This window comes from Rhinoraja longicauda, chromosome 31 (assembly GCF_053455715.1).
Source record: "Rhinoraja longicauda isolate Sanriku21f chromosome 31, sRhiLon1.1, whole genome shotgun sequence".
Taxonomy (NCBI): Eukaryota; Metazoa; Chordata; class Chondrichthyes; order Rajiformes; family Arhynchobatidae; genus Rhinoraja; species Rhinoraja longicauda.
In genome coordinates, this window is record NC_135983.1 from 9239992 (window position 1) to 9262556 (window position 22565).

General features: G+C 41.9%; 2 protein-coding genes across 6 annotated transcripts in view; both read right to left on the reverse strand.

Moving 5' to 3' along the window:
* rabgap1 (RAB GTPase activating protein 1) overlaps nt 1–22565 on the reverse strand; it is a 168965-nt gene that overhangs the window by 69954 nt on the left and 76446 nt on the right. The gene's annotated exons all lie outside the window — the stretch shown is intronic.
* Nucleotides 4412–8095, reverse strand: LOC144608458 (putative G-protein coupled receptor 21). The gene has a single exon (XM_078426234.1). The coding sequence runs from the start codon at nt 7139–7141 to the stop codon at nt 6059–6061; it is 1083 nt and encodes a 360-aa protein (XP_078282360.1). The 5' UTR covers nt 7142–8095; the 3' UTR covers nt 4412–6058.

The window sequence follows — 22565 nt, forward strand, 5'->3', positions numbered from 1 at the left end:
AAAGTATTCTGCCTCAAGTCAGTAATAAAAGATAAAGCAAAACCATTTGTATCACATCTGCTTTTCAAACCCCGAGCTAACACAAATGAAACCAAACCGCTCCAGAATGTCAATTGTTTTCAGCAGCCATTTCTGCTTTACTTATTTTAAAATATCAATAACAAAAAATCATTTTAAAATGCTGCTGGAAAATAATATCAAAGGCCGACCATTTAATGTTTTCAAAAGAAAGACACAAAGTACTGGAGTAGCTCAGCAGATCAGGCATCATCTCTGGAGAATGTGGATAGGTGACCTTTCAGCACAGGACCCTTCAATCAGTCCCAAAAAGGTACCCGACCAAAAACATTGTTTATCCATGTTCTCCAGAGATGCTGCTTGACCTGCTGAGTTACTCTGCCACTTTGTGTCTTTTTGTGTAAAACAGCATCTGCAGTCCCTTTAAGAAGCCATCTTTTGTGTACTTTTGTTTGGACTTTAGGTCAGACATGGTTTGAAATGTCAATTAGACAACTGGGGAATTTAAACTTATTGAAAATGTGCTTGTAAAGAGCTAAGAGTAAGAGGAAATGTAGCATGCGCGTTATTTTTACAGAGGGTGATGAGTGCCTGGAACTTGCCACCAAGGTTGGTGGTGGAGGCAGATATGATAGTGACATTTAAGAGGCTTTTAGTATATGCAGGGAATGTAAGGATATGGATCACGTGCAGGCAGGAGATTACTTTAACTTGGCATCATGTTGGGCATGGACATTGTGGGCCAAAGGGCCCGTTTCTGTGCTGTACTGTTATATGTAAGAGTAATAGGGAAGAGCAAGAGAAAAGAAAATATATAAAGGAAAATTGAGGTCAATAGTTGAGATGGGAGGTACGCTTCTGGAATATTTTAACTATCAGAAATGTCGATGGTGTGAGATGATCAATAGCCAGCCCAGGAACTCATGGGAACATATATTTGGATTATTTGTTCTAGGTGATAAATATGATGACTGCAAATATTTTTCCATTACATCCACTTGCTCTATGATATCTTTAATCAACACCTGTAGTATAATCTACGCAATTTAACAACATTAAAAAGATACTTAGACAGGTACATGGACAGGAAAGGTTTTGAGGGACATGGTCGAATGGGTTTAGCGTAGGGGGCATCTTGGTTGGCATAGACAGGTTGGGCTCACGGGAGACACAAAATGCTGGAGTAACTCAGCAGCACAGGCAGCATCTCTGGAGAGAAGGAATGGGTGATGTTTCGGGTCGAGACCCTTCTTCAGACTTGAGCAGAAGGGCCTGCTTTCGTGCTGCACAACTACGAATTTGAATTTGTGGAATGCTTATTGATACACATTTTCATGAAGTTTCTGTTAATATTCTGGATAGAGACGTTATGGATAAACGTTACCCGAGTATCACCCATTTATGACACCGTAAAGGAGACATTAATTAAAATGCTTGTACTAATTAAGGAAATATTAGTTTGCTTGTAATCTGTCCACTCGGGTATATCGAGCAAAGCATTAATTTATGCAGTAGGTTGGGTGCAGAGGCTTAATGAATTAGAGAGAAAAAGAGTTTTAATATTTCATGAGTTAATCAGCTGTACAAAATTACACGAAAAATATATTTTGGGTAGAGAAAAAAAAAAATCAATCAACTGCCATGACCACGAAGGCAATTTCAAGAATTCTCTTGTATTTTGATTCCGAGAAAACGTTCTGGGGTTTAGTACTGGCTTATTTTCATATCAAAGCACTTGTTTTTGCTCAAATTTGAATAGTCCAAATTGCTTAAGACAAGACATGCATTCCTCTTAAATGTTAATGTATAATCCATCTGGCTAAAAATAGTTTTACCACCAGCATGCCCCGTAACACCAGCCCCACACATTTGAAATCCAAAAGTAACCACGCAAAGCTATGTACAATTTTCAGGTTCACTATGTCTTGCCAGCTGCTCACTTGATGCTGCAAATGTACGACTTTAACACTATCTGCATCATCCATCTGGTCAAACATAGTTTTACCGCCAGCATTCCCCGTAACAACAGTCCCCCAAAATCTCCCAAAAGCAAATCGTAAGAATATAAGACATATGAATAGAATTAGGCCATTCAGCCCATCAAGTCTGTCCCACCAAAGATACACAAAATGCTGGAGTAACTCAGCGGGACAGGCAGCATCTCTGGAGAGAAGGAATGGGTGACGCTTCGGGTCGAGACCCTTCTTCAGACTGAAGACGGAGATGCTGCCTGTCCCGCTGAGTTACTCCAACATTTTGTGTCTATCTTTGGTTTAAACCAGCATCTGCATTTCCTTCTTACACAAGTCTACCCCACCATTCGATCATGGCTGATCGAAATTTCCCTTGATCCCTATTCTCCTGCCTTCTCCCCTTTGACACGCTTATTATTCAAGAAGGTATTAATCTCCGCTTAAAAAGTACCCAACGACTCAGCCCCCACAGCTGGCAATGAATTCCACCGATTCACCACGCTCTGGCTAAAGAAATTCCTCTCATCTCCATTCTAAAGGTATGTCCTTTTTATTCTGACACTGTGCTCGCTGGTCCTAGACTCTCCCACTACTGGAAAATTCTATCCACATCCATCCTATCTAAGCCTTGAAATAGGACGAGGATTTCAGAATTGTGCAAGTATAGTTTTGAACTGGAATTTGACATGATCCCTAGCAGAATGAAGGAAGAAGTTGACTGATCAATTGAAAGATATAGCAGGGTAACAGGCCCTTCAGCCCGTGCCGAACATCGGTCACCTGTTCACAATGATTCCATGTTATCCCACTTTCTCGTCCACTCCCTACACACTTGGAGCAATTTACAGAGGCCAGTTAACCGACAAACCTGCATGTCTTTGGGATATGGGGGAAAAACAAGAACACCCGGAGGAAATCTAAGCAGTCACAGGGAGAACATGCAAACTTCACACAGACAGTTCCCAAGGTTATGATCAAACCCGGGTCTCTCTACCAGCTGTGTCACTATTAAACTGTCTTTAATCTGAGAATACTTTACAAAGAAGATGATCGAGGAAGAGGTAATACAATTGAAAAAAATAACTGGGTGCATCCACAAAAGATAAATGTTTGAGAAGATTGAAGGGAAGGGGCAGAGAAAGGGCCATCACACAGTTCACATTTGAAGACCCAAAGGTAATACCAATCTGATGTCGACAATGATGATTAGTTGCTCATTTTACCATCTTCCTGCAGCTCAGCAGTTGGGTGGGTGGAGTTGCAGTTGCCACAAAGTACTCCAAAAATCTGGTAATGCAATGAAACATCAATCTGAACCATGAAATGTTTCTTCACAGATGCTGCCTGACATGCTGAGTAAACTTAGTACCTCCCATTTTAGCTTGGATATCCAGGAAGCTTAGTACCAATACTTCAAAAACAAACAGTAATACCTTAATAAGCCCTCTAGATGCATTCCTAGAAAATGTAGCATTAAACGAAACAGCACAAGATGAGGTCATTATAACATAACATAAATGGAGATGCAATCCTGATAAGTGATTTTTTACCTGAGATACATACAGTACTCCATATATATCAGTACTGCATATATCTAATTTTTGACCACTTTATGGATTTTATTATTTTTGATATTTCTTGGGAAAAAATCAGGCTCCAAAATGAAAGAATGCCAGAGAGGCAGTGCTTTGCAGGATAGCACTAAAGAAGGTATTACTGTACTTCAAAATAAACAGATTTACAATTAATGCATTTCAAATTGCTTGAAAATGCCAATTTGCATTGATGTACTGATTATTAATTATATCATTTATTCCTCACCACTGGCAGCTTAGAACTTCACCTACGGACAGATAACTGGATTTGAAGCAAAGTCAGCCAGTACAATCTTCCCTCAGCTCCCCCTTTTCAACCTGCTTCCAGGATACTGCCATCTCACTTTCACTAGTATCTACATTTAGCAGGGACTACTAAAGTGTTTTATTCTTTCTGAGGAATAATTTCAACAAAGTATTAATTTGGGGATAAAAGGCAGAGCTATGTAGATATTTCAGGTTCGAGTGCTGCCAACTGCTCGCTAAATGCTCCCAATGAACAAGTGAATGAAGACTTCAATTAAATTAGTCAACATTAATGCCATTACAGGCTCTAGCCCAGTTTGCTATATGGCCGAAGTTTGCACTTACTCCCGTTCCGATATTTTACTATGGTGGTTCTACATAAGAGCCATTTTTGCTTTTCCACATTAGATTTCTTAACAAGACTGATCTTTACATCTGCACTAAAACTAAATACATAGGTGTATATGGATCATTCAAATAGTAATATTCATCACAAGTGCCAAACTGTCGTCCTTTATAAATGAGAAACAACCAGGCCATCTTGAGACCTACTTATGCAATAATTTCTAGGCATTGTTGTAAAATTAACTCTCCAGGACAAATAAAGCAGCTTAAACAGCTCTGCACCAATATCTTTATGACAAGAGCCGTGTATAATCACATTTCCCATTTCAGGACCAAGCAAAAAACACCAGGACGCAATAATGCAGATGTCGGACTTTTATTAAACATCTGTCCAGAAGTATCGTTTCTTTTATTCTGATCCACTTGACTGCTTAAATTTTCTGGACTACATACTGGATGGCTCCAAAATATATAGCGGTGTCATTAAGCATGAGTACAAACTAGAGTGACGGACTGATTGTCAATGTCTTACAGTTCTGATTTGAACAGACTAGGGAAACAACCAATTCGAAGGAGACTCAGCAACCATTTTACACAGCTCAAGGGTGGCAGGCAAAGCTGACGGCAATTTTCAATGTAACAGCAGCCATTTTATTACTGCAATTAGTTGAGAACGACAACTCTAAAATTGGGCTCAGGACCCACAGTTCAAATTGCACTGTGAAATACAGTGACAAGGCAAATTCTCCGAATGCAGTAATATAATTTCCTACAGGATACAAGAATAACTTTCATTGTCCATTGCACGCCACTGAAAAATTGCCTCCCAATATGGCTGCAATTTTTTAAAAATCATCTGTTTATTAAAATGTCAGATTATAACTTGACTTATGATTTGGATAGTACATTGAGCTAACCCAAGCTTTAACTACATAATTTTCAACAAGACTAATTCATTAATACTGCCAAGAAATACATAATTAAAGATACAAAGACGTGAATGGGAAGTGTAATATCAAATTATACGTCTGAAGAACTATTTCAATTTTGGCCAGAAATTCTGGGCCAGAGTTTTTTTTTAAAAAAGATCAAAGTGCTCTATATGGAAAAGCAATTATATAAACCAAAGACATTTTTCCCCTCAAAAGTTCATGACTTTGAAAACCTAATCCTTTGCTATAGGCATTTCATCCATGATAAACAGAGCAGTCAAACTCTTCAAATAAACATCTTAAGCTCTGACCCACTTCTGATTTACGCCAATTAATTAATCGAATTGTCAAACTGAAAACTCAAAAGGTACGGCTCACCATACACTTGAGTTGCTTAGTATTGTGGCACAATATTAAAGATTTTGCATTGCATATGTTTAATATGGAACTTCATACACACTTTTTGTCAGAATGCAAACAGCTTAACATCCATTGGTAAACTATGTTGAAATGGGTCAGACCCTCTAGGGTTAAGTTGCTTATTTATGGTTTACATGGTTGTTGCATTCACAGTTAATTACAAATCAGAGGGTACAATAATAATAGTCAATGAAAACAAGTAATTTCTGGAAGTTCTTACAGTGCAATAAGATATTAAAACATTTGGCCCATAAATATCTCAATTCCCTCGAAGGAATACAATTCCCAAGGAATACATAATTATGAACAGATAAAAACAGAGCAGCAAGTTTCTGTTTAAATTTTCGTTTGAATTATTGATTACATCTTGTGAAAGGCAATGCATTCACTGGATTGTAACATAAACCCAGAGGTTGCCCGAGGACTGCTCAATACCACCACCGAACTCGAGCCCAGTTCAATAAATCCAAATTACAATGGACTGAAGTGATGCACTGAGCAGGGCCTTGAATGTCACGGCTTATACTTCTCAAGCGTTGCAGTCATTGGAGGATCTTTTACTTCCAGGCATCGAAGGGTTTCTGCTTTCCACATACCAGATACATGAAGCACAGGCGGCACCCAAGAGGCGTTTGAGGCCCTTCTGAAAGACACTGTTGGAAAGGCTGTAAATCACGCAGTTACAGAAGCTATTGCTAATGGCAAGCCAGGTGGTCAGAAAAGATACCTCCGGACTGTTATAAATGTGCGAGCTTTCAAGGAGGAAATAAATGATGTACGGAAGCCAAAGGATGTAAAAGACGCTGGTGATCCGAAATAGAACCATAGCATAATGTTTCTCAGAGCTGTGTGGGTTTTCGGTTGATGCCCCTTCTTGGGGATTAAATCGAGCACGTCTTTCACTGATTTCTTTAGTGTGCTGCTGGCATATTCTGAATATGTTGAAATAGGTAAAACAGACCACAAAGGCAGCAGGGGCGTACAGCAAAACCACAATGAATCCTGCAAAGTAAACGTTTGTCTCCCAGGAATTCGCACACCATTCAAATATATCCCCGTGGTAGCCCGGCTTTCCCCAGCCAAAGAAAGAAGGAAGGAAGATAATGCAGGAGTACGTCCAGATCATTACAATGCACACACGCAACCTCCATGGGGTGACCAGCTGATTGTACGACAGCGGCTTGGTAATCGCGATGTATCGATCAACGCTGATGCAGGCCAGAGAGGTCATCGAAACACTTTTCAGAACAGACACAATATATCCAAAGAATTTGCATGTTAAAGATTCATGAGAACCTGTCGGGTAGTGAAGAAGGGACAAAGAAGGAACTAGGCAACTGATCCCAACAAAAAGATCAGCGAATGCCATGGTCTGAATGAAATAACTTGTAGTATGGTGATTCAAAAGGGGTGCACAATGAAAGACCAATATAACAATAAGATTACCTGAAATTATTAACACAGTGAGGAAAACAATGACGATTATTTCCAGGAGGCAAATGTTAACTGTTTCGTAGTAACTGAATCCCAAAAGGCAAAATAGTCGGCTGGTATTGTTTCCTTCCAAGGAAGAGTTCATACTTCTGTTCTGCACAGACCAAGCAGATGTCATTCTTGGCTCAGTTGCTGTTGCAGTGTCTGTCTTCTGCCTCACTCATTTACTATCTGAGCGAACAGCCTCTCTGCTCAGTATTATCAGCATTGCAATTTTCCTACAAATCCAGCAAACAGTCACCACCCTCAAAACAGGAACACGAGATGAACAGAGCTATCCCCAAGCAGTTGCCATGCTTTCAGCTTCTTAAGAAATAAAGAAAAAATGCTGACATGAATAGGCTGTGCCATTGACTGGAAAACAAAGAGGGGGACATGTCACCTGTCTTTCTTCTGTTGAAAGTAAACATATGCATATATTTTCTGCTTCATTAGTCTCCAGTGCTCCCTCACATGTGGCTCAGTCGAGTCAAGTCCGTGATGTTGAGAAGACAAAAAAACCTTTTGTGGAAATGAGGCTAATTTTAGCTTCGCAAAATATCAGCACTGTAACTCCATAATTCAGCATTTGTCAAAGGGAGAGACCGATTAAAAAAAAAAAAAACATACTAGAAACCCACAACATTTGAAAAATAAGTCTCTCGGCTTTCCTTGATGAAGCTTTAAACCACAGAGTCCAGATCGGAGCCTCAGACACAACCACTGCAATATGATGCTACTTCAGAATCACAGCCCAATTTGCCGCAGAATTCAAATGGCCCCTCCAGGCATTGCTCCTCCCTCCCCAACAATCCTCTGCCAAAGGAAACATTCGTAAGTACACCAGAGGACGAGTGCAGCACTGTGGAATCTTTGCTTTTGCGTTCAAGGCTGCAGCAGCCTCTCTTAAGAGCTCTGTCCAATTCCTCCGGTGTATAAAAATGTAATGCATTAGAACCTCGCCGATCTATCACTTGATAGCGGCAGTTCCCGAGCACACTTTGACCCTCCTGGGAGAGAGCTAGCCAAGGAGGAGCTACAGCACGGATCACTGAAATTCCAATACAAACCTGGACCCAGTCATCTCCAGAACTGGCAGTGTACCAGATTCATATTTCATCGCTTCAACACCATTGTCTAGTTGCTGCACACAACAATGACCCAGGTGAGTCGACAAGGTGTGGCAGTTCGGCACTGCCTCTTGAATTAAAAATGACAGGTTACAATAGTCTGCAACCATTCTCATCCATGTATAGCTTATGTAAATATAAACGCCACAAAGAATAATATCAATCGACTTAATATATAGTCACAGGCATTTCATGTGTAAGAAGGAACTGCAGATGCTGGTTTAAACCGAAGATAGACACAAAAAGCTGGAGTAACTCAGTGAGACAGTCAGCATCTCTGGAGAAAAGGAATGGGTGACATTTCGGGTCGAGACTCTTCTTCAGACATTTCATGTTGTATTAATAATTCTATATAATAAATTCTAATTGATAAATGTTCAAAATAATTTTCCCATGTTAAATGCTCACATATACAAAAGACACTAATGGGGGAAATTTACCTTTTTGGGCAAGTTATATTACTGCACCAGCAAAATGGGACAAGAAATAGCACCTGTGGTCAAATAAGGTTCAGTAAAAGTATTTCCAGGCTTTTCCTTTCTCTTTGGGTGATGGGGTCACGGCTCGGTAGGAGGTGCAGGGAGCGGACGAGACGGGCAAAAATTAGACTGATAAGCTCTTCTCATACAGGTACACGGCAGGTCAAGATGCTGCATCTAGACTGCCACTGCCGAGAGACGGGAGTTATCAAGACAAGCCATGATTGTTAATGTTTAACTTCACTGCTTGAGTGAATGAAAATAATGATTGTGATCACAGAGCAGCTATTTCAAAAAAATGAATTTCATCCACACTGTCATCAATGAAAATTATAATTGATTACAAATGGATTGAGACCAATTTTCTCTTTTGTATCAAAATTGACATGATTTTATATATTATTCAAAAATTTATTTCCATGCACAATTAAATTGGGTTTTTTTCTAAGGTGGTTCAGTATCAAATAAACGGTTTTGAAGACAAAGGAGCAGCTCATTTGGAGAATTTCAGAGGTGATGGGGGAAAATAAAAATCAGGAAGGAAGATGGTCAAAAGGACCAGCCATGATCTTGTTGTACGGTGGAGACAGCATGGAGACAGCATGGATTCACTTGGCTCCCTCCAGCTCCCATTTTGTCCTTTGAGGGGAAATCTGACATGAAAAACCAACTACTTCCTTGTTTTGGGAAACGATTGATTCCATGTGCTTAAGTTACCACAATATTATAATTTTCATAAACTCACAGACTTGCTTGCACAACAAAAAAATTCACTTAAGTCCACATGAAGATAATGTTCACTTTAAAAAACGCAAAACCTAAAGTTATTGATATTTAGCTTTTTGAATTCTTGAATGCTTCTTTGCATCTAAAAGATTTTAAGAGATGACACTTATTTTGCAACTATATTATGGACAACTTGAAAAAATAAAAGATTAGTAGGGTTGCATGCCCTCCTGCTACGTGCCAAGGCAGCCCGGGAAGACCATAGTATACATTCAAGCTTTTTACATTTTGGCTTATTTATAAAAGATTACAATCCTAAATCAGTCCTAACTATTCACAACTAGTGGCTGAACACTCTCAGCCTTTCTCCCATACAGGTATTGAACTGCCAGAACAGCTCTGTGGGGTGCTGTCCAAACTTACTGCCTTTAGCACAAGTTCGAACCTTGGGACTGATTTGGAGAATTTAGAACACAACTAAATAGGATTTGGAATTTTGACAACACAATCACTAAGTCTGATGATATTCATTTTCCTTTTAAAATTACTGAAAAGATGTTTGACAAAGTAAATGCAAGATCATCCATTCCAACCCTTTTTTTTAAAAAAAGTCACCAGGCAATCAAAACCACCTTGAAGAAATGAAGGTATTTATTCACAAAATGCTGGAGTAACTCAGCAGGTCAGGCAGCATCTCAGGAGAGAAGGAATGGGCGACGTTTCGGGTCGAGACCCTTCTTCAGACTGATCAACTGATCAGACTGAAGAAATGAAAAACTGCAGATGCTGGTTTACAAAAAAAGCATCCTGACCTTATCTGTCTCTCAGAATTCCAGAATATTGTACTCAAATGATGTTTCCCTCGTCCTCACCTTTTACTCCACAAGCCTCGGCATCCAGCTGATCATCCAGCTGATCAGCCATTTCCGCCAACTGCAATCATATCCCACCACTAGCCACAGCTTCCCCTCCCCACCTTCTGCACGGGTCACTCTCCCAGTGTCTCCCTTGTCTACTCAACCCTCCACACCCAACCCTCCGTGACACCTGCCATTTGCCCCTGCAACGGTGGCGTAGCTGTAGAGTTGCTGCCTTACAGTGCAAGGGACCCAGGTTCGATCCTGACTGCGGGTGCTTGTCCGTATGGAGTCTGTACATTCTCCCCGTGACCAGCGTGGGTTTTCTCCAGGATCTCCATTTTACTTCCACAATCTAAAGACGTATAGGTTTGTAGCCTAATTGGCTTGGTACAATTGCAAATTTTCTCTAGTGCGTGGAGGATAATGTTAGTGTGCAAAGATCGCTGGCCGGCGCAGACTCAATGGGCCAAAGGGCCTGTTTCCGTGCTGTATTTCTAAACTAAACTGCACAAGGTGTAACACTTGTTCCTACACTTTCTCCATCACCAGCATCCAGGGACTTGAACAGCCCAGCTGAGGCCCCTTCTCCAACCTCATTTACCACATCTGGTGCTCCCGATGTGGCCTCCGCTACGTAAAGTGTAGACTGGGCAACCGGTTTACCGACCGGCTGGACTCTGGCGATCCTGAGCTCACCGCCGTTTGTCATTTCAACTTTACTTCCCATTCACACACCGACCTGTCCATCGTCAGTCTTCTCCACTGCCAGGGTGAGGTCCAAAGCAAACCAGAGGAACAGCACCTTGTATTCCCACTTGGGTAGTCTACAACCAAATGGTGCGAACACTGAATTCTCCAATTTCAGGTAACCCTTACCTCCCAGTGTTCCATTCACTATCCCTCTGTTCCTCCTCTCAAGTTTGTTCCCTTTCCCATATCCCCCCCCCCCCCCTCCCCCCTAGCCCCAATCATGGTTTTTTGGTCCCTCTCTGCAGGGTCGGAAGTAGTAGATGTAGCTCGTGGTCAGATCCTATTCCAGCTTTTGGAAATGAAGGATAATGTGCTGGTTGCTGAGGCTTATTGGTTCCGACAATATACCAGCCACATATTTCACCCGCTGGATCCCATCCCCATCTGGTTCCGTCTGCCCTTCACATTAAAGTCTTCCTTACCAGACTCCAGTACTGGTAACTTTTGTGTCCTACTTTTCACCCTCCAGCCTGTCTCCAACCTCACTCTCCCCAATTCCCCTGGTTTCAGCTGCCCTTTCCCCCCCACCCACCCCACCCTCGTCAACTTCCACCCATCATCCATCTGCCGGTCACCTAACTCCACCACCGCCTCCATTTGCCTGTAAAACATGCCCCCCTCCTCAGTCCACCCATCCCCACCTGACCCCCGTCTCATCCCTCCCCCTCTCCTCTTTATACCGGCTATCCTCCCCCTCCCCTCTCTCAGTTCTGATGCAGTGTCTCAACCCGAAATGCTGACAATTCCTTTCCTCGCTGCTTTCTCCCCACTGCTCGACACGCTGAATTACCTCAGCAGTTTGTTTTTTGTAATACCTAGGTGATTAATTGCTTCCATTTAGATTGTTCGAACTCCGTAAACAAATCTCTAGAAACAGAAGGCAGCCATTTTCCAATTCTGCCTGCAACTGACTGATCCCACCCCACCTATTTATCTTTCCCCCCATACACATCCGATATATCACTCCATGTACTGGCCGCATCTTAAACCACTCAAAATTTATTTAATTTATCCCACTAATTTCATTAGTTTGCACCAAAATTAATTACGTTTTCTATTAAAAGCTTTGTGCATTTTGTTCTCAATCAAAACAAAACAAAGTGTCTAAACTTTAAATGGATTTGAAACTCTTGTGCAGTGAAAGTTTTTCCAACAAACTTGATCTTGAACCAGGCAAATTCTCATGAACTCCAGTGATTTACACATTGGTAAACAATAACATTCCCAATATTTAGCAACATTAGCTGAGGAAAATACATAAAATTTATTCATGTACTTTCTGAAAAGGTCTACAAATTTGCACTCATTTCAAAACAGCAACATGCTGTACTGTATGGAGCCGGTATGGACCCTGACCAAACGATTACTTAAAGAACTGCTTTAAAAATTAACATAACTGTGAAAAATACAAATATATATAATGAAAACACGCATGGGTCAAAGGGTCAAAATCACCTTGTCACATTCTCGAAACCATTCTCACATTTTCAACAGCAATTTACACTGCCAATTACAATATTTACTTAAAATTACGCACACAATTCTAAACATCCATTTAGTGGTAAGGAGCCTGTTCCCACCGCTAATACGGCCACATCCCACCAATATGAGCCTGCTTCAAACACTGCACAGGCCAGCCTTGCACTTCAGATCAGACGGGCAACACCATCAGCAGTTAACAGAGCTGACAGCAAACCAAGTGTCATATCCGTCAACCACTATGAGCGTTTTAGAATGTCCTCCGTGCACATTTATAAATAATTGATGTTCCCTTGTTTTAAAGATTGTTAAATTAATAACACAAGGTTCGTATCTGGTTAGGAATCTCAAACTTCCTCATATCCACTGGGGTCAACGCTGGAGTTTGGGACATTAATAGCAGTTCCAGTTCAAAAGAATGAGCAGCCCGAAAGCAAGCAGCAGTTGCCATGCGTGCATTCAGTATGCATACCAGCATGCAAGATTGCACCCAGCCCAGCCTTGGCTTCACTTCCTGTGGTCACACACCGTGCCTTCACTACCACCTCAGTGGTAGCCGTCCTGTGCAGCACGACTGTCTGCAACTGGCAACTTGGCCATGGGATGACAACTAGGTTTAGGTTTATTATTGTTACGTGCACCAAGATAGAGTGAACAGCTTTGTTTTGCACGATATTCCATCAATCAGATACTATTATACACAGATCGAATCAAGCCAAACTCAAGTACAATAGGTGGAGCAAAGGAGAAGATACAGAGTGCAGAATATGGTTCTCAGTATTGTAACACAGCAGTTCCAGAGACAAAGTCCAATGTCCACAATGTGGTACCCAAACTTATGGAAGGACTGTTCAGAAGCCTGATAACAGAGAAGCTGTTCCAGTCTGGTAGTGCACACTTTCAAGCTTCTGTACCTTCTGCCGGATGGGAGCAGGGAGGAGGAGGAATGACCGGCGTGGCACGTCTTTGATTATCTTGGTTGCTTTTCCGAGGCAGCATCAAGTATGGTGTCAACAGTTGGGAGTTGGTATGTGTGATGGACTGGTGTCATCTGCAAACAGGAGCTTGATCGTCCCGATGAGGAAGGCCCGCCGCCAGCTTAGAGAGTCAAGATTGTCCCGTTAACGGAAGGTTAGAGGCCCCTGACTGCTGGAGGACAAAGAAGGGGGAGATTGAACTTTTTTTCACCTTCCATCACAGTGAAGAATGTGGAGGAGTCACTGTGGTGGATGCTCATGTTAAAATGTATTTTGTGTTCTGTTGCTTTTTAATGTTATGACTGTATGGCAAATGAAGTTCCTCGTATGTTGCAAAACATACTTGCCTAATAAAGTATTATTGTGATTGATAGGTGGAGTTAGAGCCACATTTGGCTGCACAGTCATGAGTATATAGGGAGTATAGTAGGGAACTGAGAATGCATCCTTGAGGCACTGACAATTCCTGTGGAGAATGTGTTGTCACCATTCCTCACCCCATTACCCTGATGGCCTCCTGCTTTCTGAAGGCCTTATCAACTCTGAAACCATGTAGAAACAGCTGAAATATAGTTACATGTTGATTTTTAAAAATTCAATGTTAAAGCTAAAAAAGATTAATTTAATTAATATTAAAAAATCAGGTTCAGCTTCATTTAAACTTTAAATGAAAGCTGAAGACTTCATTCAGCTGGATGTGCCATCTATGAATGGTATACGGTTGGGGGACCAGCTATGAACCAGGGCCTCAGTTCAGTAGTTCACAGAGTGGGCTCAGGCTTTGTAACGCGATGGCCTACAACCTCCAGCACATTCTATATTCATACACGGCAGTGTTGGCTCACAAACGTACACGCCAGGCAGACATGCGCATTGTCTAACCAGTGCAATCCATGCCAATGATCGCAGGAGCCCTGCCTGTCCCGACTGTGGACTTTAAATGGCTGATTTGATTTCTTCACATCACCCACATTGAACGTTACTATATCTGGCCATTCCTTTCATAATGCCTTTCTTTGCTACTTTAAGTAACATTTGAGAATTTAGTTGGCTGACAAAACTGATGAGAGGTTAGTTGTCACCTTAATCTGAAACGATTTGATTATTTTTAAATTCAAAATATTATTCTCATCATTCATGACGTTTCAACGTATTTAGTTTAATTTAGTGATTACAGCATGGAAACAAGCTCTTCGGCCCGAGTCCACGCCGACCACCGATCATCGTTATGACTCTACAATTTGATCATTTTCATTCTGTCCATTTGCTGTTGTCGAATTGATCCACAGACTGCACATAAGGTTACCATCATGTGCTTAATTGTCAGGTTCAAACTGAAACTGCAGCCCTCATGGCCAAAATAAACAGAAAGAAAAAGTGTCATACTTAACACCTATGTCAGGATATCCTCAAGTGCTCTTAAAATGTAGTTGTTCCAGGAAATGCAGCAGTCAAAGTGAGCACTGCAAACTCTCACTGTAACAATGTGATAATGATCACTCCACCATGGCAATGCTGGTTTAATAATAAATATTGGGTTGAAGATCAGACAGAATGCCCACTTTCCTCTTTGAAACAATGACACCTGAGAGAACAGTCAGATTATCAGTTTAATGTCTCTGGCAAAATAATGCAATGCCACCACACAGGAGTGCTAGCTTATATTTGAGTGTTCAACTCTCCGGAGTGAAGTGTCAACCTTCAACCTTTTGATCCCAGTGTCTCTAAACCACAGTGGATACTCAAGTACAGGTCTACCACTGAGCACGCCATTAAGCACAGCTTGCAAAAAAAGAGGATTGAATTTTAATGTCTAGTTTGTGGATAATTAGCTGTTCCCAGCCAGGACTGCGTTGTACACCACTCTCAGAAAAAAAAGCACGATGCTTGCTTATGTGCATATTCGTCTAAAACTTGCAACAAAATGGATGTAACAGTGCTATCAATTAAATATTATGCCTCCTCCAATGGACTGGCACCTTACAATGGCTCTGTCATCAACAGTCAACCAAGGACAATATTGAAAACTAATCCATATATATTTCCACCTAGAAAGGGTAAAGGTTTATTATTGGCATGTGTACCAAAATGAGTGAACCGTTTTGCTCCATTCACTCAAAACGTGCCATTCATAAACACAATCAAGCCATGCAGGTAGTGCAAAAAGAGAGAGCAAGTGGGTGTAGAATATAGTGTTCTAGCTACAGAGAAAGTGCAGGCTAAAAAATATGCATGGGCCACAACAAGGTGAATTGGGAGATCGGGAATATATATTTAGCTTGAGAAGTCTGTTCACGAGTCTGGTAACAGTGGGGAAGAAGTTATTCTTGAATTTGATGGTATGTGCTTTCAGGTTTTGTACCTTCTACTGAATGGGAGAAGGGAGAATGACCGGGTTTGCATGGTCCTTCATTATGTTGGATACCTCCATGAGGCTGCGTGAAGTGTAGATTGAGTCAAATGGAGGGGAGATGGGCGGGGTGGAATTGCTGGTTTGTATGATGGACAGGGCTGCGTCACACAGGAGTGCCACTGTGAGTTGCTGCTTTACAGCGCCAGAGATCCAGGTTCCATCCTGACTACATCTGTATGGAGTTTGTATGTTCTCCCAGTGACCTGCTTTCTCCAGGAAGCTCCGGTTTCCTCCCACACTCCAAAGGTGTACAGGTTTGCAGGCAAATTGGCTTGGTATAAGCGTAAATTGTCCATCGTGTATGTAGGATAGTATTAGTGTATGGGGATCGCTGTTCGGCACAGACCTGGTGGGCCGAAGGGTCTGTTTCCAAACCATATCTTTAAACTAAACTAAACTCCGCAATTTCATTGGTTTTGGGCAGAGTAATTGCAAAACCATGCTGCGAAGCATCTCAATTCTTTCTATCGTGCGTCTGTGGCACTGGAGATATGCTGAACTTCTTTTATTTTCCGAGAAAGTAGAGGCATTGGTGTGCTTTCTTTAGATGCGGCCAATTTGGTGATATTTACACCGAGGTAAGTTGGCTCATCATGATAAATACTGAGGATATTCGGTGGCATTAGAATTGTGGGATAGAGAAGATAACATTTTAAATTGTGAAGGTTTTGAAACAGAGAGATTTTAAAATTGGATGCATCTCTTTCACACCCACTTCCTTCCTGTTCCTACCGTGGGAGTAGGAAAAAATATTGCACCACATCTCGAGCTATTTGCATGATGAGCTACTTTCAAGGGAGACAGATTAAATAAAATGTGGAGAACTATTGCCTCTTTCTACTAAGAGAGAAGGGAGATGGAGGACAAGATAGAGATATGTCCCATCGCTTCAGTCATCTGCCAGTAATGAACCAATTCCAATCTTTGGCATATAGTTTGGTTTTGCAGCACAGCCATTAATGAACCCACTGTGCCTAATGGTAACTGCAACATGATAAACTCAATGACACCAATTTAAGGTACTTTAAAATCATAGCTACAATGAACTGGCCTTTTATATTGGCTGTCACGTAAACCAAAATAAATACAAGAATATAAAGGATTGCTAAAAGACATTGGTGGGCTTGGTTTTAAATGTACACAGCCGGATGCATTTATAAATTTTTAAGCAAAAAAAACAGAAATTAAAATTGTCAGGTGGAAAATGGATAGATGACAGGACTCTTTTTCAGCCCAAAAAGTCACCTGTCCATTTCCCTCCACAGATACTGCCTGACCCATCCAGTTCCTCCAGCACGTTGCTTTTTGATCAAGATTCTAGATATCTTGTGGGCGGCATGATGGCGCAGTGGTAGAGTTGCTGCCAGACAGAAAATGCTGGTGTAACTCAGGGGGACAGACCGCATCTCTGGAGAGAAGGAATGGGTGACGTTTTGGGTCGGGACCCTTCTGACCACACACCCATTTTATTTCCCCTCCTTCACCTATCCCATCCCCCTAGCCTCTTCCACCAGTGTTCCCATCTACCTATCACCCTCCCCTTATTTTGGTTCCACTCTTCCTTCCGATCAGCTTCCATAATCTGCCCTTCATCGCCTCTACTCATCATTTCCCTGACTCCGATCTCTACCCCTCCCTCCTCCATCTGCCAATTAACCCCATCTCCACCTGGATCCACCCATCACTTGCCAGTTCTACCCCCTCCCTACCCATTCCTTCACCTCTTTACCCTGCCCATCTCCCTTCTCGGTGTAGACAGAGGGTTTCGGCCCAAAATGTCGACTGTTCATTTCCCTCCATAGATGCTGCCTGACTCGCTGAGTTTTTTTGCAGCATAGGCTGGAGTTTACTTTCCTTAGAGGTAACTAGGTAGGGAGTATTATGGAAGGGCATAATTAGGGCAAATGGTAAAAAAGACCCTCCACATCAGAGGTAACCAGAGGGTACAGGTTTAGGGGCAATTTAAAGAACTTATTCTCCCAGGTGGTTGTAATCTGGTACCTGTTGCCTTAACTGGGAGTTGGGGCCAGGTGCTCTCTACTATTGAACTATTCAACCATTGTATTATGCTTCACTTAGTAGATAAATTGAAATGTTTATTGTACGTCTAGAATGACTTTCAGCTACAAGTCTCATTTTTGATTGAGGATACGAGAGAAAAAAAACACTAAAATTTAGAGGGAATTAGAATTTCAATTAAAACTATTGGGCAGCCTGTGTTATTAACAAAAGTCCCAATAGAATCAGTTATACAGCTGTACAGAAGGGAAATAGACCCTTGGATCAACTCGTCCATGCCGACCAATTTGCTTAACTGAGCTAATCCCACTCGCCTGCACCCATCAGTCCAAACCTTTCCTATCCATGTATAAAGTGTTTTTTAAATGTTTGTAATAGCACCTGCCTTTACCTCTTCCACTGGCAACTCGTTCCCTCTACATACCACTCTCTGAAACAATTGCTCCTCGGATCCTTGTAAATCTTTCTGCTTCCACCTTAAACTTATGCCTATTTACTGACTTGCTTCTTAAAGCAGGGCTACCAGAAGGGTACATAGTACTCCAAACATGGCCTTGTCATCATCTAGTGGCACACCATGCCACGATCCTAGTGGCACACCACTCGTTACAGGCCTAGTCTAAAAAATGACTCAATTTCTTTCCTTAAAGCCAATTTTGTATCCAGTTGACTAGCTCCTTCTGGATCCAATGTGTTCTATCATTCTAGACCAGCCTACCATGCCAAAAGCCTTGCTAAAATGTATAGAGACAATGTCTACCACTCTGCCCTCAATCCTCTTGGTCACCCCTTCAAAAATCTCAATCAAATGGAGACAACACCATTTCCTTGTGTACAAAGCCATACTGGCTATCCCTAATTAGTCCTTGCCTGTAGATCCTGTTTCTCAGAATCCCCCCCCAATAACCTACCGCTGAAGTAAGGCTCACCGACCGGTCTGTAGTTCCCAGGCTTTTCCTTGCAGCCTTTCTTAAACAGAGGCACAACATTAGTTACCCTCCAGTCAGCGACACCTCACCCATAGCTCTCGATGATTCAAATATTTCTGCCAGTGGCCCTGCAATTTCTTCCCAACCTGCCACAAGAATCTGGGGAAAAACAAAATGTGCCTTCTTGGCCCCAGAACAGTTGACTAGATCACCTCAAAATTAGATGGGGGGGAAAAAAAAAATCAAACAAACCATACCATATCAAATGTGCCAAATAAGGATACCCATATGGACTAATCTTATTCCAAAACTATAATGGATAAAAATTGTCTGATTAAATTTGAGGCAGCTTGAAGTCACATGATAAAGTTGCCCAAGGTACTGCTTAAATGTTTCACCTCTCACTTTTTTACTCAATATTTTTCCCAATGAAGGCAAGCATGCCAAACGTCATCTTCAATGTCCACCTGAACCGTCACTTTCAGGGGACCTTTCAGGTCCCTCTGTTCTGCATCACTCTCCAGTGCTGTGACCAGCAGCGCTTCGCGGGGGTTGGTGCTGGGTCCACTGTTGCTTGTTATCTACATTAACCATTTGGATGACAGTGTAGATTTGTGACAATTGTTCCCATTGTTAGTAAATTAGTAGATGACACCAAGATGGGTGATGTGGTGGACAGTGAGGAAGGATATCCAAGTTTGCAACAGGATCTAGATCAGTTGGGAAAGTTGGCCAAGGAATGGCAAATGAAATTTAACTCGGACAATTGTGAAGTGTGAGATTTCAAAATGCCACACTTCACAATTGTCTGAGTTAAATTTCATTTGCCATTCCTTGGCCCACTTTCCCAACTGATCTAGATCCTGTTGCAAACTTGGATATCCTTCCTCACTGTCCACCATATCACCCATCTTGGTGTCATCTACTAATTTACTAACAATGGGAACAATTGTCACAAATCTGCACTGTCATCCAAATGGTTAATGTAGATAACAAGCAACAGTGGACCCAGCACCCACCCCCATGACGAGCTGCTGGTCACAGCACTTTAATCAGTAAAGCAACCCTCCATATCTCTGGTTCACACAGCCGGACATGTGCAGCACATGGATCAGAAGCTACTGGTTCAATTCCTGATCCGTTAAGGTAGCCATTTCCAGTCAGATAGTGGCAGTGGATACATTACTATTGGCCTGAAAATCACCTCCATCGTTCCTTCCCACTTAACAGAATAGTTAGGGCGACATGCTGGAGCAGCAGCAGCATGCTGCCTTACAGCACCAGAGACCCGGGTTCGATCCTGACTACGGGTGTTGTCTGTACAGTTTGGACATTCTCCCCATGACCTGCGTGTGTTTACTCCGAGAGCCCCAGTTCCCCCCACATTCCAAAGACAAAGATTTGCAGGTTAATTGTCTTGGTAAAATTGTAAATTGTCCCTAGTGTGTGCAGGACAGTGGCAGTGTACGGGGATTGCTGGTCAGCGTGGGCTCACTGTATCTCTAAACTAACTAAATAATAACTAAGAATCTGTCCCAGAATTGATAAATATGAACACATTTCCACTGAGATATAATTTTCAGGGGAACAATTGTCACAGAGCTTTGCTCTAGTTCCAGGCAATATACCAAGTGCAAGCCAAAATAAATTAATTCTTGCACCAGCTGATGCAGTACAAGGGAATAAACATTATGACACCGCTACTGAATGAGACCAGGTGCAGTATTTGCTCTCGCTGGCAGTCTGTTTGTCCTTTGTCCTTTTTGTTTGTGTGTTGGTGGTGGGGTGTTTTGTTTTGGTTGTGTATGTGGGGGGGGGGGGGGGGGGGTGGGGTGGGGAGGTGGTGAGGGTGGGGGGGTATGTGGGGGGGGGGGGGGGTGTGGGTGGGGGAAATCGTTCTTTTTTTTTAAGGTCTCTTCCGCGGGGCCTTCCATCGCCCGGCGCGGCTTGGCCGCGGGACTGAACAGCGCCCGGTGCGGCTCGGCCGCGGGGCCTTCCATCGCCCGGTGCGGCGCGGCCGCGGGACACCATTCTGCTTTAGTTAAACATTTTGTTCAAGATGGCCGCGCCGTTGTGTTTGGCTGCCTGCCACTGTATGTTTCTTTTTTTTATTTTCCTAATCAGATGTGCAGCACTTTGGTCAACGTGGGTTGTTTTTAAATGTGCTATACAAATAAAATTGACTTGACTGCACATAACACATCATGTATATCATGATCAGAAATAGCACAAACTTTCAGTACAAGTTTCATTCTGTTGCTGCTCTATTTATTTTTGCATTGCATCAGATTGCACTACAAACTTTGCACCATTCTGCTTCAGTCTGAAGAAGGGTCTCGACCTGAAACGTCACCCATTCCTTCTCTCCTGAGATGCTGCCTGACCTGCTGAGTTACTCCAGCATTTTGTGAATAAATACCTTCGATTTGTACCAGCATCTGCAGTTATTTTCTTAAACTACAATATTGATTTCTGCTACTCGAAGCACATTGCCTGCAAATAAAGATGCATTTACACTACACATTTACATTATTTTACCTTCAAACCAATGTTATGGCAAGATCAAAACTGTAGGTTACAACCTTCTTCTCCATGGAATCTTGCTTTTTACTTGCAGGCAGTATAATCCACGCTGCAGATTGAAGCTCCACTAACTACAATTTTTGGAAAACTACCATGCCACGGCTAAGATGTCAATGCATTTTTAATCTCATTATTATCAGGAATAGAATTTACAAACAAACTTTATAAATGACCATAGAACAGAATACAGCACAAGATCAGGTCCTTGGGCCACAATGTCTGACTGTGTCGAACATGATGCTGATACCATCTCTATATCCACAAACCATATCCTTCCATTCCCTGCAGACGCACGTGCCTATCCAGAAGCCTCTAACATGCCACCGTAGTATCTGCCTCACCCACCAAACCTGGCAGCGCATTCCAGACACTCACCACCCTCCGTGTAAAAAAAGGTTGCCCCGCTCATATCGTTAAACTTTGCCCCTCTCACCTTAAAGCTATACCTTAAGCATAAGCATAAAACAGAACTTCAACGGTCAAAAAATAACAATATCCAAACAATGACTGAGGCATAGAAAGATAACACACAGGAAATTATTCCTTTTCACCTTCCTTTACCAGATCCCATTATTTGCACCCTTTTGCCTTCTCCACTTATCACCTATGGCCTTGGTTACAATCTCCACCTTTCTCTTCACACCTGACACATCTACCATTCAACCCCTCCTGGATCTACTTATCACTTGCCAGCTCTTGCCCTCTCCTTTCTCCCCTCTTCACTGTCAATGTGAAGAAGAATCCCCCAAAACAGTCTGTGCGTTTCCTCTATAGATGATGCACAACCAGGTACCTCCTGTTGTGTTTTTATTTGCTCAGAAACACCAGTGCCAGATCTTTGCTAAGAGTATCAGGAGTCCCATTGCATAAGAGGCTGATCAGCCCACCTTGTCAGAACTAACTAATTAAATGTAACTCTTCACAAGAGTGGAATTTAAAGCTTTCACGAACACAGTTCCACATATTATTCTTACAAGCAACACTGGATTGATGATATACCCTGAAACTCATTCAATGTACACTTGAAGGACATACAACCAAATAGGAACATAATTCCCCAGTAAACTACTTAATATAATTGCTAATGAATTAATGTCATATTAAGCAGTAAAAAACATTTTCATTATTGCTTCATTTTCAGTTTAAGAGTGCTTGACCTGATAAAGGTTATTTTTCACAAATACTTCCATTACTAAAAGTAATTGAATTCCAAACTTT

What these genes read in the sequence shown, in the direction of transcription:
- LOC144608458 (XM_078426234.1), bottom strand. Translation starts at nt 7,141, where the DNA reads ATGACATCTGCTTGGTCTGTGCAGAACAGAAGTATGAACTCTTCCTTG.